General features: G+C 43.2%; 1 protein-coding gene across 7 annotated transcripts; it reads left to right on the top strand.

The window, feature by feature from the left end:
* Positions 1 to 26: 26 nt before the first annotated feature.
* LYRM1 (LYR motif containing 1) lies at positions 27 to 17,038 on the top strand. 7 transcript variants are annotated; one of them, XM_084642084.1, is made up of 4 exons: positions 27 to 134; positions 11,355 to 11,513; positions 13,802 to 13,925; positions 16,726 to 17,038. In XM_084642084.1, exons 2-4 carry the CDS (start codon positions 11,355 to 11,357, stop codon positions 16,830 to 16,832), a joined length of 390 nt encoding a protein of 129 aa, XP_084498210.1. In that variant the 5' UTR covers positions 27 to 134; the 3' UTR covers positions 16,833 to 17,038. The 7 variants fall into 7 exon arrangements, with proteins under 7 accessions (XP_084498210.1, XP_084498208.1, XP_084498212.1 ...); XM_084642082.1 differs by lacking the exon at positions 27 to 134 and adding an exon at positions 222 to 289; XM_084642080.1 differs by lacking the exon at positions 27 to 134 and adding an exon at positions 338 to 740.
* The last annotated feature ends 339 nt before the right edge of the window (positions 17,039 to 17,377 follow it).

The raw sequence follows: 17,377 nt of genomic DNA, 5'->3' as shown, positions 1-17,377 counted from the left end.
TCCCGCCCCTGCATCACTTCCGGGGGTGAAGCGTCAGCTGGTTGCGTGTGGCGGCAGCACGCAGCAGAGCGTCCCGACGCTGCACGTACAGTGAGGGAAAGAGAGGGCAAGAAACCTACCCCACCCCGGCCGTGGTGAGTGGGGATTCTAGGCTGGAGTGAACCACTGCGTGAGGAAGGGGGGAATTGTGTGGAGGAGGGCGAGAGGGTGCTTAGTCCTGAAGATAAAGAATGAAGGGAAGTTGGAGGGGAAAGAGATCGATGCGGAGATGAAGAGAAGGCCTAAACTGGTATTCTGTGGACTGGTGTTGCCAACTCTCCTCCCCCCAGCCTGTTACATTGGTACAGTCCAGCCTTGAAGGCGCCCGGGAGAGTAACGCGTGGGGTGCTGTCCTCTCCGCCCGGGGGCGCTGAGGGGGCCCCTGGGACGGCTCCCTGCGGACTGGCCCAGAGCAGGAGAAGGGGGCTGGGGGCGCTGCCTCTGCTAGTATCACAGCAAGGCCCCGCGGGTCTCAGCCAGGGCTCCGGGCCCCCCCGAGGGGCCGCCAAGCAGGGCCTGTGTTCGCGGCGCTGGGGCTCAGGGCAGAAAGCTGAAGCCCGGGTCCCTGAGCCCTCCCTCCGGGGCTGAAGGTAAAGCCTGGGTCTGGGGCCCCAGGCAGCTGCCCTGCTCGCTACCCCCTAATGCAGAAAACCAGTTGTTGGGGCACAGCTGGGCCATGGAGTTTTTATAGCATGTTGGGGGTGAGTGGGACTCAGAAACAAAAAGGTTGAGAACCCCTGGTGTAAAGGCGCCCCTGCTCTCCTGCACCCAGGGGCCTCTCTAGCTCCAGGCAAGCTGGGCAGCTGCCCAGGGCAGCCACTTTGGCCCGACTGCCCCTCAGTCCTGGCAGAACTGGAGCCAGGCCAGCTCTGAGCACTGCTGTGCCCAGGTGCACCAGGTCCAATGCCACTCACTCAAATGTAGGGTTGCCAACCCCCCAGGATTGTCCGGGAGGCTCCAGGAATTAAACATTAATTTTAAATGAAAGATTATGTCATGTGATGAAATCTCCAGGAATTTGTCCAACCAAAGTTGGCAACCCTACTCAGATTACCTCCTGTCATAGCAAAGTAGGCCTTCACCTGCCTACGGGTCTCTGTGCAGCCAGGGTAATGGGTACCCCTGGTGCCTACAGAGACTCCAATCATAGAGAAGCAGGGGCTCTTGCATCCAAGAGCCGGCTTCCTGCAAACATCACAATGGGGATTCCTCATCTCATCCCCAGCCCAAGGACTCATGGTTCTGCACTTTGGACCTCACTGCTTGCACCAGTGGAGCGTCCCTGTGCAGGGCCTCCTTTTCCCGTTTTCTCCAGGTTGGGGCCCATAAGGCTAGCAGATTCCCTGCAAACAAAGGTTCTTGCAGCCTCCACGTGTGGATAAAACTACACCCACTTGAAGTCCTACTTCCACTGAGGGTCCCAAGAACTAGTTATTGGGCCAGCTCTGATGAGTTCAGTATAAATGAAAGTGAGGACTTTTTTTTTAAACATTAAAACTAAATGCATATATTTAAGCTTTTAAAACATTCTCTAGTGCTGTGGTTCTCTTATCGTGGCCCAGGAGCCAACAGTAGTCTGCAGAGCACATCTTGGAAACATTTTGAGAACCAAGCAGTGGAGGATGGAAGGGATGGTAGTGCATGTAAGAAGCTCACTTGTAAAGGAGCCACAGAATTAAAAAAAAAAGTCAGAATCATTATGGCATTATTATTTATACCTATTCTTGTGTTTGGGAACTGTTCCAGTTTTAGGAAATCTACTTATTTCTCTTCATGCATTCAGTTGCCTTCCGCTTAGAGCCAAGAAGCAAATAAGGTGCATAAATCTATACTTTACTTCATGTTCACAGTCTTATATGCCTCTATTATAGAAGTAAGGTCGTACAAGGATACCTGAGATTTTATTCCATGGGCTAAATTTGCCACACAGCATTAAAACTCTCTTCTCGGATTGTGATAACGATTAAGAACCAAACAAGGTAGGAGGGGGGAAAAAGACATTAAAAGCCAGGAAAACAAGCCCATGCCATTTTTGAATTGGTAGCAAAGTTAAAATCAGTATTGCCCTTGACTGCTTATGACCACTGTATGTTTTCAGTGTCAGGAGAGGTTTAAAAATATTTGAAGCAATAAAATTCCTTCCCCTATAATAACCTGAATGATTTCTCTCTTCAGTGTTTCACTTTTATTAGAAAATACAGGGTAGGTAGGACGCAAGATCCACATGTGCTAGTTAGACTGGACAAACCATTAACAATCCTGAACTGGCAAACTCAAAACTATTTGACTTTATAGGATTAGTCCTGGACTAGATCTTTTCCATTTAGTCACATGTAGTGCTGCATAGAATCATAGAATATCAGGGTTGGAAGGGACCTCAGGAGGTCATCTAGTCCAACCCCCTGCTCAAAGCAGGACCAATCCCCAACTAAATCATCCCAGCCAGAGCTTTGTCAAGCCTGACCTTAAAAACTTCTAAGGAAGGAGATTCCACCACCTCCCTACGTAACACATTCCAGTGTTTCACCACCCTCCTAGTGAAAAAGTTTTTCCTAATATCCAATCTAAACCTCCCCCACTGCAACTTGAGACCATTACTCCTCGTTCTGTCATCTGCTACCACTGAGAACAGTCTAGATCCATCCTCTTTGGAACCCCCTTTCAGGTAGTTGAAAGCAGCTATCAAATCCCCCCCTCATTCTTCTCTTCCGCAGACTAAACAATCCCAGTTCCCTCAGCCTCTCCTCATAAGGCATGTGTTCCAGACCCCTAATCATTTTTGTTGCCCTCCGCTGGACGTTTTCCAATTTTTCCACATCCTTTCTTATAGTGTGGGGCCCAAAACTGGACACAGTACTCCAGATGAGGCCTCACCAATGTCGAATAGAGGGGAATGATCACGTCCCTCAATCTGCTGGCAATGCCCCTACTTATGCATCCCAAAATGCCATTGGCCTTCTTGGCAACAAGGGCACACTGTTGACTCATATCCAGCTTTTCGTCCACTGTCACCCCTAGGTCCTTTTCTGCAGAACTGCTGCCGCGCCATTCGGTCCCTAGGCTGTACTGGTGCATGGGATTCTTCTGTCCTAAGTGCAGGACTCTGCACTTGTCCTTGTTGAACCTCATCAGATTTCTTTTGGCCCAATCCTCTAATTTGTCTAGGGCCCTCTGTATCCTATCCCTGCCCTCCAGTGTATCTACTTCTCCTCCCAGTTTAGTGTCATCTGCAAGCTTGCTGAGGGTGCAATCCACACCATCCTCCAGATCATTTATGAAGATATTGAACAAAACCAGCCTGAGAACTGACCCTTGGGGCACTCCACTTGATACCAGCTGCCAACTAGACATGGAGCCATTGATCACTACCCGTTGAGCCCGACAATCTAGCCAACTTTCTAGCCACCTTATAGTCCGTTCATCCAGCCCATACTTCTTTAACTTACTGGCAAGAATACTGTGGGAGACAGTGTCAAAAGCTTTGCTAAAGTCAAGGAACAACACGTCCACTGCTTTCCCCTCATCCACAGAGCCAGTTATCTCGTCATAGAAGGCAATTAGATTAGTCAGGCATGACTTGCCCTTGGTGAATCCTTGTTTACTGTTCCTGATCACTTTCCTCTCCTCTCAGTGCTTCAGGATTGATTCCTTGAGGACTTGCTCCATGATTTTTCCAGGGACTGAGGTGAGGCTGACTGGTCTGTAGTTCCCTGGATCCTCCTTCTTCCCTTTTTAAAGATGGGCACTACATTAGCCTTTTCCAGTCATCTGGGACTTCCCCCGATCGCCATGTGTTTTCAAAGATAACGGCCAATGGCTCTGCAATCACATCCGCCAACTCCTTTAGCTCTCTCGAATGCAGCGCATCCGGCCCCATGGACTTGTGCTCGTCCAGCTTTTCTAAATAGTCCTGAACCACTTCTTTCTCCACAGAGGGCTGGTCACCTCTTCCCATGCTGTGCTGCCCAGCACAGCAGTCTGGGAGCTGACCTTGTTTGTGAAGACAGAGGCAAAAAAAGCATTGAGTACGTTAGCTTTTTCCACATCTTCTGTCACTAGGTTGCCTCCCTCATTCAGTAAGGGGCCCACACTTTCCTTGACTTTCTTCTTGTTGCTGACATACCTGAAGAAACCCTTCTTGTTACTCTTAATATCTCTTGCTAGCTGCAACTCCAGGTGTGATTTGGCCTTCCTGATTTCACTCCTGCATGCCCGAGCAATATTTTCATACTTTTCCCTGGTTATTTGTCCAGTATTCCACTTCTTGAAAGCTTCTTTTTTGTGTTTAAGATCAGCAAGGATTTCACTGTTAAGCCAAGCTGGTTGCTTGCCATATTTACTATTCTTTCTACACATTAGGATGGTTTGTCCCTGTAACCTCAATAAGGATTCTTTAAAATACATCCAGCTCTCCTGGACTCCTTTCCCCCTCATGTTATTCTCCCAGGGGATCCTGCCCATCAGTTCCCTGAGGGAGTCAAAGTCTGCTTTTCTGAAGTCCAGGGTCCGTATTCTGCTGGTCTCCTTTCTTCCCTGTGTCAGGATCCTGAACTCGACCATCTCATGGTCACTGCCTCCCAGGTTCCCATCCACATTTGCTTCCCCCACTAATTCTTCACGGTTTGTGAGCAGCAGGTCAAGAAGAGCTCTGCCCCTTTTTGGTTTGTCCACTACTTGCACCAGGAAATTGTCCCCTACACTTTCCAAAAACTTCCTGGATTGTCTGTGCACTGCTGTATTGCTCTCCCAGCAGATATCAGGGTGATTGAAGTCTCCCATGAGAACCAGGGCCTGCGATCTAGTAACTTCCGTGAGTTGCAGGAAGAAAGCCTCGTCCACCTCATCCCCCTGGGTCGGTGGTCTATAGTAGACTCCCACCATGACATCACCCTTGTTGCTCACGCTTCTAATCTTAATCCAGAGACTCTCAGGTTTTTCTGCAGTTTCATACCGGAGCTCTGAGCAGTCATACTGCTCCCTTACATACAGTGCAACTCCCCCACCTTTTCTGCCCTGCCTCTCCTTCCTGAACAGTTTGTATCCATCCATGACAGTACTCCAGTCATGTGAGTTATCCCACCAAGTCTCTGTTATTCCATCACGTCATAATTCCTAGGAAGACATCAGTGCTCTATTGTAGTGTGGCTACTGCTACATGTTTTGGAGAATCAATTCTTGGTTCTTTCCATTTGGATGAATTTATGTAGAAAGCCAGTGATAAAATCTAGGCCATTGATTTACTATTTGAGTTGCATTCTTCTTGCTTTCCGTGTTCCTTATGCTTTCTGGTCAAGGGATTATTCAATACTTAGTGAAAGTTTAAAGCAACCAGAGTTTGATCTTGAAGGGCTCAATAGTACATGTGGCCCCCGCCCCCTTCACTTCCTCCTTTAGAATTACCACTAAAGTCAATGGGAGTTCCAAGTGCAGAGAGTCTGACTGACTCAGAAGTGTTGAGTAATACTTGGGTCACATCCGTTTTAAAGCTGAAACTTCTATAACAGAATTCAAAACCAGGCAAAACTGCCCATGTTCCAGTTTTCATTACAAACTGGTTACTTAAGCTATTTTCACACCAAAAAAATACACAAATGTATTATTGTAGATGGAAACCATGACAAACTTTTGGGTCAAATTCAAGAGTAACCCCACTGAAGTCAACAGGGTTATACCATTGATAAAGTAAATGGGGTTACAATAGGGGTGGATTTAGGCCTCTGGTTTTGTTTGGCTTTCACCCAGCACTAGGCAGAACTTGGTGGCTTTGAATTTTGCTGTAAATTTGGAGATTGGATGAAAATAAAAAAAATTGAAGGAGTGAGACATTTCAAAAGTGAAAACCCATCTGAGTTGCCAGCTGAATGCATTGTTTTTACCCAGCTGATGCAGCCACTTACAGTGTGGCTATCCTACAATGTTTGTAATGCAAAAGATTAGATGGGAGAATCTTAAATCAGTTTGATTTTTTTGGAGAAGAAAGATAGGACGTGAATGCTGGATTCTGAGATTAACATTATTGGGGAATGCCATCTTCTCAGTCATCCCAAGAATCTGATTTCTCCTCTTCTCACAGACTTACAGGAGCTAACTGTTACAGCTGTTGTCCCTTATGGAAATTATGAGCCAATTCAACACTTTTGTAAATCCAGGGGCTTTACTTCAATACACTTAGACCAGGGATGAATTTGTTTTAGTGACTTTGTTACCATGGATAGCTGTGAAATGGAGTGAATGATTGCATGTCACATCTACCAGCTGGAGAGAAATTGTGGGTTACCACTTAGCTAAGTGTTATCACTGAGCTCTAAAATAAAAAGCTTGATACACAGTTCTTGCATTTTTTAAATGAACAGTAGCCCAAGAGTGGTATTAAAAATACAGTGGTACAAGAAGCCATCACATTCAACCTGGATAGAAACAATGTTGTATAGGATGTTGAAATAAATGATTTATTTCCATTATAGACATCTGATCAGTTTTGATCCAATAGACTGTCAAATAATTTATTTGACTTGAATAATTTATTTAAATAATTTCAGAACTCCTTGCCAGTAGCAAACAGTCAAATAGCTGATGATGTGAAAGAGAAGCTATGCTGCTCTTCAATGTAAACATTATATTTGACAATATCAAAGCTGCTGTTTTAAACTGTTCCCTATAGAGTTATACTTTTTCCCCAAACAAATATAGTGTCAGCACCAAATCAAGCGTTTGTGCAATATTAATGAGCATCCAGGTTAAAAAGGATGTAGAAGAAGAGATCCATTGTTAAAGTTTCTATTTCCTCTTATTAAAATACTACTTAACACCCTTCCTTTCTTAAAATCCTAGGTACATGCTGGATTTGATACAGATTTGATACTTAAAGTCAGTAGATGATCTTTGACTTAATAAGGATGGACAGAAGTAAACAGATGTACAGCTAAATTATGGCTGTCTTAACACAGGTGCATTGTGGGGAGTAGGAAGATGCAGAGTATCTTCTCCCTCCAAGCATGTTACCCAGGAGGTAGTTGTAATTTGGCTGCTTGCATTTGAGAGGCCTCAGTCATCCCTGCACCTCTTCCCTAGCCCCTAGTGTGGCTCAGGCTCTATGCAATAGGGGCAATTCAAGGACAGGGTTTTTACATGTATTTATATACAATACTTCATCTAAATTCCATGGCATTCTACTCATGGCAAAACTTTGAAGATTTCACTGTATTATTTAATTTTGGAACTTAGGGTCAACTGTACTAAACCCTCAAAGGAATCTGTATTTGTTTTTGAAAGATGTATTCTTAGGTTTTAAGATCTACAAGATTCTTTGTTTTAATTGCCAACAAAAAAGTTTACATTTTCAGCATGCTGTAATTCATTAACTACTCAAGGTTTCTTTGCAGTTTTGGATACAATGGACCATCTCATGTGCCTGATCTGCCCGCTGATAACAATGGGAGTTTGCATACTGATCACAGGCATGATATGGCCCAATATCTCTGTCTTACAAGGTTGTTTTCAAAACTGCTAGTCACAGCACCCAACAAACTCTTTCTTGAAACTGCATGCTGACATATTTGGTGCATCTCCAAAGACACAGAATCAGATCAGGTCTGGCCTGCAACTCAACATTTTATTAGTGCTTTTTACACACACACACTCACTTTTCCTGGTTCTTTTTTTGTGAACATCACCTGAGATTTGTATTGCTATTATAAAGTTCAGCCAAAACAACAAGGGGCCATAAACTTTGAAAACACATGCCTGTAGTTATCCTTTATGGGCCACATTCTGCAAAGAAGTAAATGGTGTGTAAGTTAAAAAGTGGTTGTAACTATCACAAAAGGTGTGTTAGTGGTACAGTGGTGTTACCTCCTCCCACTTGGCATACAGTGGGTGTGCAAAACACTTCTGACTTACACACCAAGGAGACAAGTAGAAGTTAAGTAGCAACTAACAGGAAGTGTAAAATAAGGTAGGGTCCCCTTACTGCACCCACCTAGTCAGAGTAAGAGGTTACATGACCTTTTATTGGACCAACTTCTGTTGGTAAAAGAGACAGGCTTATCCTCAGCTATGTGTAGCTGGAAAGCTTGTCTCTTTTATCAATAGAAGTTGGTCCAATAAAAGATATTACCTCACCCCCCCTTGCCTCTCTAATATCCTGGGACCAACATGGTTATAACACTACAAACAATTATCTTACACTCTCCTGTTAGTGGTTTTCCTGCTGTTTCTCTCTATCCACTCAGTGTATAACAAATGCACTTTGCACATCCACTGAATCCTAGATCAGTGCAAGTTACATTACTTGACCACTCGGTCTTAGTTTTTGACCAAATTACACCCATCATTATGAGACTTTCATAAGGGTTGGACCCTCTTACACCTGAGGCTAGATTCTGGGATGATTTACAGTGGTGTACATTCAGATTAACCCTTGCCATCATTGAGTTACTTCAGATTTACATTGGTGTTACTCAAATCAGAATCCAGCCATAGTTTGGATTTTGGTGTATTTGTTCTTATAACTGCTCTGGGAAGTGGGAGGGGCTTCCTTGTACAGTATCAACTTCCTATTTTGTATATCTCTGCAGGGAGCTGGGTACAATCTGGCTGTTAACTGTTAGAAACTGTTGCTTAAGATTAACAGTGGGAGCTGCTGGTTAATGACCATTTTTGCAAATCTGGCCAGTGACTTTTACAGGACACTTTTATATTACTACCTTCCTCTGCCTTCTTCATTGCATATGTTAACACGACAGCCTACTTCTACTCCGACAATGCATAAACAAGGAAATAAGTAGAACAGTGTTAACTCCAACTCCATGTGAAACAGAAAAGAGAAAAAATTCATTGTTTGTTAAATGAAAAAAGTTAGAATCAGTGGAAAGAGAAATTAGTTTGTAAACAGCTAAGAGATTTCCAAACTTGGGAGTACACTAAAACCAAAACTACAGTGTGCAAAATAATAGCTGGTAGGGCCAGCTTATAGCATATGTATTAAAGGTATATGCCTAGGGTCCCAGCTTCTGGAGTCACATGATGAAATTAGACAACTTCTCCCTCCTTCCTGCCCTCCCTTTGCCCCCAAGTATGTTTCTAGCCCTCATGCTAACAAAGATAACCTCTGACAAGCTGATCAGAGTGTATCCAATACAATGATAGGCCTCCACAGCCTGCCAATAGCTCTTGCATGGGTGACCCTTCAGCTACCTACAAGCAGAGATGAGGCCATGGGGCCACAGCAGAGGGGCTCCCAGCTGGGATAAGCCTATGGCTCTGCGTTGCCTTAATGCACTACGGTAACTAGTCTTTTCATGTCCTATGTAAACTAATACAAACTACAGTATAAGAATGGCCATACTGGGTCAGACCCAAAGGTCCATCTACCCCAGTGTCCAGTCTTCCAACAGTGGCCAATGCCAGGTGCCCCAGAGGGAACAAACAGAACAGGTAATCATCCAGAGCTCCATTCCCTGTTGCCCATTCCCAGTTTCTGGCAAACGGAGGCTAGGGACACCATCAGTGCTTCCATTAACTGAATGGGAACTATTTATGTGCATAAAGCTAAGTATGTATGCAAGTGTTTGCAGAACTGAGGCCTATATTATCTGTGTTCTTGTTTTCTAGCATTAGCATAAACACATATTTAGCGAGACGTTCTATGAAAAACTTTTAGTTGTGCAAAAAGAATCATTTTTCTCTCTAATCAAAGAGAAAATGACTAGTTAAACATTTTACATCCATTCCTTCAAAAAAAAATAGTCTCTAGTAAGAGGAGGAACATTAGAAAGACACCATTATGTCTGTATTCCTGAGAATCCCTGACAAGTCATGAAACAAAAAAGTTAGTCTTTAGTTCACAGAAATTGTTAGCATAAAAAGACAAAGCACTGGGCAACAGTATCCGAGGGTGAAATTCTGCTTTCAGATTAATGTGTGTAGCACCCATTGATTTCAGTGAGAGAGAGCTCAGTAAGTGCATGTTTGAGGGCACAGTTTGGTTGCACTGGAAAATTGTTGATAAAAGCTAGTTGACAGTGTAGCTAATATTCATGTGGAGAGCTCAACCACTTCAGATCTCATGGGCAAGTTAAAGTAATTCAGAATATCCTCCTGCTCTCCAAAATACCAGTCTGTCACACATGGTGGGAACATACTCACCAGAGTGTAGGTCTCTGACTTCAGGGTAGAGTCAGTCACAGAGCTACCTGGTCATCAAATGTATCCCGAGATGCTGACAGTTAATGTCTCCCCACTGATAGTGGTTTTTCCATGTATTCATCATAAGCCTTTGCTTTCACATACTCATTTCATCATGTTGCAGCATTTTACATTTTTGGACACTAAAGTATCTTTGACAGTTTTGCAACTCAGAGTTTTGGAATTCCTGAAGCTGAAGTCTTATTCCTGAAGATCTGATCAGCAGTGGATTTGGAGGTTATTGGCGTGGGTGAAATGTTGGCTCTGTTCAAGTCAGTGGCAAAACTCCCATTGACCTCAGCGGGGCTAGGAATTCAGCCCTGATTTCTAAAAGTCCTGAGTAGCTGCATATTCTGTTCAGTTCAATGGGCAGCATGGCTGCTTAGCCATTTGACAATCAGGTCATAATTGACTTGTCAGAGTCCACAGAGGCAGACGTGGCAGAGCCAGGATTAGAACTCAGAAATTTCTAGCTTCTAGTCCAGTGCTCACGCCATGCTACCTCTGTTATCTTTAATCTAATTATTGCCACATTGGAATACATCATCAGAAATGGTGTTATGAACACGTGAGAAACATCTTGCCTTCCACAACATCAGTGCTTTTTCATTTGTAGTCTCAAAATGCTTTGCAAAGGTGGGTAAGCATTATTATACCCATTTTACAGAGAGGACTTAGATGAGACTTGTTTAAGTGACTTGTCCAAAGTAAGACCCAAGAATAGAACCCAGGTGTCCTGGATCCAAGACCCTGATTTAGCAAAGCACATAGGCAAGTGCTTAACTTTAAGCACATGTATAAATCCTGTTGATGTCAGTGGGAGTTAAGCATGTGCTTAAGCTCTTTGCTGAATAGGGACAGGCTTAAGTACGTTTCAATGTTCTGCTGGATTGGGACATTAGAGAGTAGGCATTTTTCCTTTCTTATATAGAGTGTGAATGTTCCCAAGGGTTGGCAGGTAACCATTGTTTACAGCTATTCCACTTCCTTTCACATTACTCAGCAGATCTCAGAGAGAGGAAATATTTGTAAAACTAATTAAAGATTGTGTGAAAGATATACATATGTTTGGTGGCCTTTTATAAACCCAAATGTTTATGCATATGTTTCTTTTCTGTTTTTTTCTTAAGATGACATCAGTTGCACGACAAGAAGTTCTTGGCCTTTACCGCAGGATATTCAGAATAGCCAAAAAATGGCAGTCTGCATCAGGACAGATGGAAGACACTATTAAAGAGAAACAGTACATTATAAATGAAGCCAAAACCTTATTCCAAAAAAACAAAGATGTAAGTGCATCTCTGTCTGGCTTTCAGAGTTAGTCTGTGATTCATTCTTTGCACCCTGTTTTGTTTCAATGGTTGGAAAAACGTTTACAAGAGAGTTGAGTTCCCAAAATGGTCTCCAGTTTGGAAATTTATAGAAATGTAGGGCTGGAAGGACTGTTGCAGATTCAGGGTTAACTGCACCTTTTGACCCCTGACCTGGTCCTCCTTAAGGACACCCACCTAAGCTCCCAGCAGTCACCTGTCAGGCAAAGAGAACATATAAAAACCTAGTTCCTATACACATGCTAAAAGCTTACCAGAGCTCAGCCATCAGTCTTATGGGGTCCTGGTAAGTCAGTCAATCCTTCCAACCCTTCTGTAAGGGCTGGGAACCCCCCTTGACACAGGGTCCTGTCCACTTACTGAATCAAAAGGTCCAGTGTCCGTTTATACTCAGGCTTTTTATACAAAAAGGCCTTTGTCTGCTGGTCTCTGAAAACCCCGTCTGAACCAGTAAGTGCAAGCCTCCCCAAGGGTGGTACCTCTGGAGATATTTACAGCCTGAGTGATGCACCTTAATCCCCCCACCCCCATTTTTATTTCTTGGAGGAGGTGTGGTGACCTTCCCCCCAACAACTTAATACAATATGTTCCCTTCGATATTGCATGCAGTGGCAATATCCATCACAAGGGCCTTGAGAGGTCATCGAGTCGAGCCCCCAGCAGGAGTTGATGCACACCTAGACCATCCCTGTCAGGTGTTTGTCTAACCTGTTCTTCTATCAAGACGAAACATACCCAGGTTTTTTTTAAACCTTTCCTTGTAGATGAGGTTTTTCTAAACCTTTTAACTTTTTTGTAGCTCTCCTCTGCACTCTCCAGTTTGTCCACATCTTTCCTAAACTGTGGTACCCTAAACTCAACACAGTTCTCCATCGGAGGCCACACGAGTGCCAAGCAGAACAATTACCTCCTATGTCTTACATATGGCACTCCAGTTAATACAACCAGAATGATATTAGCCTTTTTTGCACTGTTGGCTTATATACAATTTGTGATCTTCTATAACCCCCAGATACTCTTTTGCAGTACTGCTGCTTAGCCAGTATTCTCCATTTTGTAGCTGTGCATTTGATTTTGCCTTCCTAAGTGGAGTACTTTGCACTCGTCTTTGTTGAATTTCATCATGCAAGATCTAATTCAAACCTCCCCAAAGAAGAAATCTTGAATCCTTCTAGTTTTCTTCATTAGTTACTTTAGGAGGTTAGAAAGGTCTAGAGACCTTACAAGAAATTGCCAAGGAGGAGGAAAAAAGTTATCTGCAAGTATACTGCCTGTGGAATTGTTGTCTGAAGCAGCTTTGGATCTTTCCTGATGCTTTTGTCTAGCTTTCTGAACTGCTGGCAGGCAGAATTCCGTAGCGCCTTCACCTGCTGATTTTGCTGATCATACAGTAATTATTGGCACTTTCTTTAAAAGGTTTTTTTTCTATAGAAAGTGTGCACAAAGTTTTTAAGTAATACAGTATTTGGAATTTAAAACCTCTCCTTCCTTGTACAGAGAGCACAAACATGTGGACTTCAATGGTTAGAACTGATGCTTTTTCGCCTTCATCATATTAGAGTCCCATTGTTATATGGGAATTGATACCACTTGCATTCACTTTCTAGATCTTGTTTAGGACTATATTTTACCACTGAACTTTTTACACAACACCTTTATTGGCTTCAGAAGGAGTTGTATGCATGGAATGATGGCAGGCCATGGCCCTAAATGTTTTATATTTTTCTCCAGCTCCTATATAGATATATGTAAATGGCTCAATTTATTTTTGACCACTAGTGTTCTTTCCATAAGTGTATTGATGTACACGTGCATCTTCTTTTTACAGATGATACTTATTAACATGTTAGAGTAAAAATCTCCTCAGACCCTTACAGTAAATCTAAACTCTGATATCCTGCTCCTCCTCGAGGCCCCTAGCTGTCAGCCATATGAGTCAAGAACTGCTGGATGGATCTGAGGGGAATTTTACCTTTAATGACTTCTCTGGACATAAAGATAAGTAAATGCATGCACAGGCTTTCCCAAAGTGTTGGGATTGTCCCATGATCTCTGGGACTAGTATGACATGGCAATGAACTGGAGAATCATTCTAGCTATATTTCTAGGGACAAGGAAATCAATGTCCTACTTTTAAAAATAAAAACAAAACAAACCAAAAAAGTAAATCATGTAGATGTGCATGATTCTAATTCACAAGTACTAATTTCTACACTTTCCCTTTTTACATTTATTTGTTTGATTAGCTAACAGATCCAGAGCTGATTAAACAGTGTATAGAAGAATGCAAGGCAAGAGTAGAAATCGGACTTCACTATCACATTCCCTACCCAAGACCTGTGAGTGTGAATCCAGACAACGTCTACAACAGTGTGTATTTAGTCCCTTATTCAGCAAGCAGTGGATATTTTAGTTAAGGCAGTTTTGACTTCTGGATGAGTGTTCATAAACTGGTAATGACAACAAATCTAGTGTATGCAGTGTAGTTGTAGCCATGTCGGTCCCAGGACATTAGAGAGAAGGTGGGTGAGGTAATATCTTTTATTGGAACCATGGAGGGCTCATCTACATATCTGGGAAAGGTACTTTGAGTGTCACCACTAAATACAAGGAAAAGACAAGCCTGGGAGGTTACATTCATAACTCTGCTAGACACTAAAAATCATGGACTGAAGAGAGACACTGCATTTATGGCTTATTACAACAATCAGTAACCCACTAACTTCCTTTTGTCTTATGAATGCAGAGGTGTTAACAGGCCATTCTGCCTTGAATGGTCCCTTAGAATGTGCGCTAAATAATCTGTGCCACCTTGTGACCCTCATTGTTTCCCAGACCAGTGGAAGAGCTGTGTGTGGTTCCAAAGCTTGTCTCTCTCACCAACGGAAGTTGGTCCAGTCAAAGATATTACCTCACCCATCTTGTCTGTCTAACAAATCTAGTGGTTAAAAATCTTTCCAGATGAAAGATTAGAAATAGTTGGCCTGTCAACTTTTGAGCAAATGCGTAAATATCATAGGGTTGTTTTTGGGGGTTTTTTTGGTAGCCTACACTGAATCCTGGTTATATTAGATCAAGTCTGGTTGTTGGGAGGCAGGGCTGGTGTATCTGTGGGTCCTTTTCCACCCCTCCTCCTGCTGTTCTGGAAATCATACATTAATGGAAGTGACTTGTTTAAACGTTGAGGTTGCTTGTTGACTTGTTTAAACAAGGAGTTGTAGCAGGGTCCTGTGTTTTGTTTCACTGTGCAATGGTGTTTTCTGTGTATCATTCATTTATTTCATCCTTTCCTTTGTCATCCAGAGAGACTTCCCCTCCATTCCAATTCATTACATTTCACCTTCATAGGTCTCTTTCCTTTCAAGAAAATCATAATCCAATTTAATAATCCCCTAATATATCCCTTTTTAGCTGAACCTGGGGAGGGCTTTGAAATTTATATTCTCTAGGGGATCAAACACCTTGCAGGATCAAGCCCTAGAAAAGCTCTGATACATATAGATTAGAGGATCTTTAGAGAGTGTATAAATTTTAAGAATATTGCTGCTTCACTAAGTGATTTTACTAATATTTTCATTTTAATAGCTATCTTTAAGTCTTTCATCCTCAGACAGGAACGTTTGGCTATTTACACCTACCTCTTTCAATCATTGTGGGGGCAGGGGATTAGCTATATGGTTCCCACTAACAATTTTATATTTACCTCTGAGGTACAAAGACTTTCAAAACTAAAAGACTGTCACCCATTTCTCTGTTTGTAGACTCAGTGACTAATTGGGCTTTTCATATGGTGTATATTATCACTATAAACCCGAATCAGCAATAAGGTAGTAGATGGAGTACGTACAGCTTGGGGTTGCTTTGTTGTTTGCTACGTGGTTAGTAACAAAACACAACCACTTAACCACCTTTATAATTTATGGTATATATCGTACTTCCTTCTCTATTGGTTTGTGATCCTATACTTTGGTCCCAACTCTTCTGATAAAACTGTAAATCTGGATCCTATAAAACCATTTTACTGGAATATCCTATTCAGTACTATTTCAGCAAATGATGTATCATCATTTGATGTGAAACTATAAAACACAATGCGACAAAAGGTTATAATTTAAAGGACTAGACTGGGTACCTAGCTATTGTATACATAGGGCCCTACCAAATTCTCAGCCATGAAAAATGCATCACGGACCATGAAATCTAGTCTCCCCCTGTGAAATCTGGTCTTGTGTGGGTTTTTACCCTATACTATGTAGATTTCATGGGGGAGACCAGTGCTTCTCCAATTGGGGATCCTGACCCAAAAGGGAGTTGCAGGGGGATCACAAGGTTATATTGGGGAGTCATGGTATTGCCACCCTTACTTCTGCGCTGCCTTCAGAGCTGGGTAGCCAGCAAACGGCAGCTGTTGGCTGGGCACTGAGCACCCTGCCCGCAGCAATGCATAATTAAGGGTGGCAATACCATCCCATCCTTACTTCTACGCTGCTACTGGCAACAGCTCTGTCTTCAGAGCCGGGCAGCCAGAGAGTGGCGGCTACTGACTGAGGGTCCAACTCTGCAGGCAGCAACGCAGAAGTAAGGGTGGCAATATCATACCAGGCCATCCTTACTTCTGCACTGCTGCTGGCGGTGGCTCTGCCTTCAGAGCTGGGCTCCCGGCCAGCAGCTGCCGCTCTCCAGCTGCCCAGCTCTGAAGGCAGCGCAGCTGCCAGTAGCAGCGCAGAAGGGTAGCAGTACCACATACCCCCCTACAATAACCTTGCGACCCCCTCAACTCCTTTTTGGGTCAGGACCCCTACAATTACAACACTGAAATTTCAGATTTAAATAGCTGAAATCATGAAATTTATTATTTTAAAAAAATCCTATGATCATGAAATTGACCAAAATGGACCATGAATTTGGTAAGGCTCTATGCCTACAACAAACACATAGGGCTTGAAAGTTAAATGTAATAGTAATCAACTGGGAAATAGGCTCTGATAGAAATATAAGTAAATAACCTGGTGGTTAGGTATCTGTTCTCTCCAACATGGGAGGAAATGGTTTCCAAGTGTGAGTGAAAACACTGCAAGAGTCCCGCTATCAGAATGTCTCCTGATCTCTGAGTGGGGTTTCAGTTTATCAGCCTGCACAAGAACATTTAGCTTTATTTTTGTGTGTGTAGATTCATCTGCCTCCTCTGGGTCTCGCCCCACAACGTGGTCGTACATTTCGAAACCAAGAAAAGCTGAGGAAGCTTTCCAAGCCAGCCTACTTGAGATCCTACGATGAAGTTTCATAACCCACTGTCAAAGTGTGGTGCATATTATCACGAACTGCAAGGCAGACATGGCTTGTGTGTGCAACTGTGAATGAAAGTGTGTGCTTGATAGTCACTTACTCTTCCTGACTCCACAAGCCTAGCTGATTCAGTGTATGGAAACTCTTGTATTTAAGATTCAACCACTGACATCAATAAAAGTAACAGCTTTTAAGGAGTGAGATGCAACATGAAGATTAATTTGTGAAGTCAGGACAAAGCATGGCAATTCTTATATTGTATGCGGATTCATAACAGGATACAATGGAGATTCGCAGGTGGATAAATGCTCAGTTGGACCTTTAAAGCACTACCCTGCACCAGGGTCATCCCAGGAGAATCAGGCAGGCACAATGTCTCTTGAATACGGAGGGAGCTTGGCCACCACGCCATCCTGTGTTAGGATGCAGCATGCTCTATTTCCAGCCCCTGGCTAGGACTGGTGGATGGTGTGGAAGTAAGGCAGGGCCTGGACCTGCTCTCCCCACCCCCTCTGGAGAGACTAGTGACACAGTAG

The sequence above is a fragment of the Lepidochelys olivacea genome, assembly GCF_965140295.1.
Source record: "Lepidochelys olivacea isolate rLepOli2 genome assembly, chromosome: 10".
In the NCBI taxonomy this organism is placed as follows: Eukaryota; Metazoa; Chordata; order Testudines; family Cheloniidae; genus Lepidochelys; species Lepidochelys olivacea.
This window is presented reverse-complemented; position numbering and strand designations above follow the sequence as displayed.

Coding starts and splice junctions, on each gene's coding strand:
- LYRM1 (XM_084642080.1), top strand. CDS start 681: ATGCAGAAAACCAGTTGTTGGGGCACAGCTGGGCCATGGAGTTTTTAT. Junction 741..11,354: donor GTTTTTATAGCATGTTGGGG/GTGAGTGGGACT, acceptor TTTTTTCTTAAG/ATGACATCAGTTGCACGACA. Junction 11,514..13,801: donor TATTCCAAAAAAACAAAGAT/GTAAGTGCATCT, acceptor TTGTTTGATTAG/CTAACAGATCCAGAGCTGAT.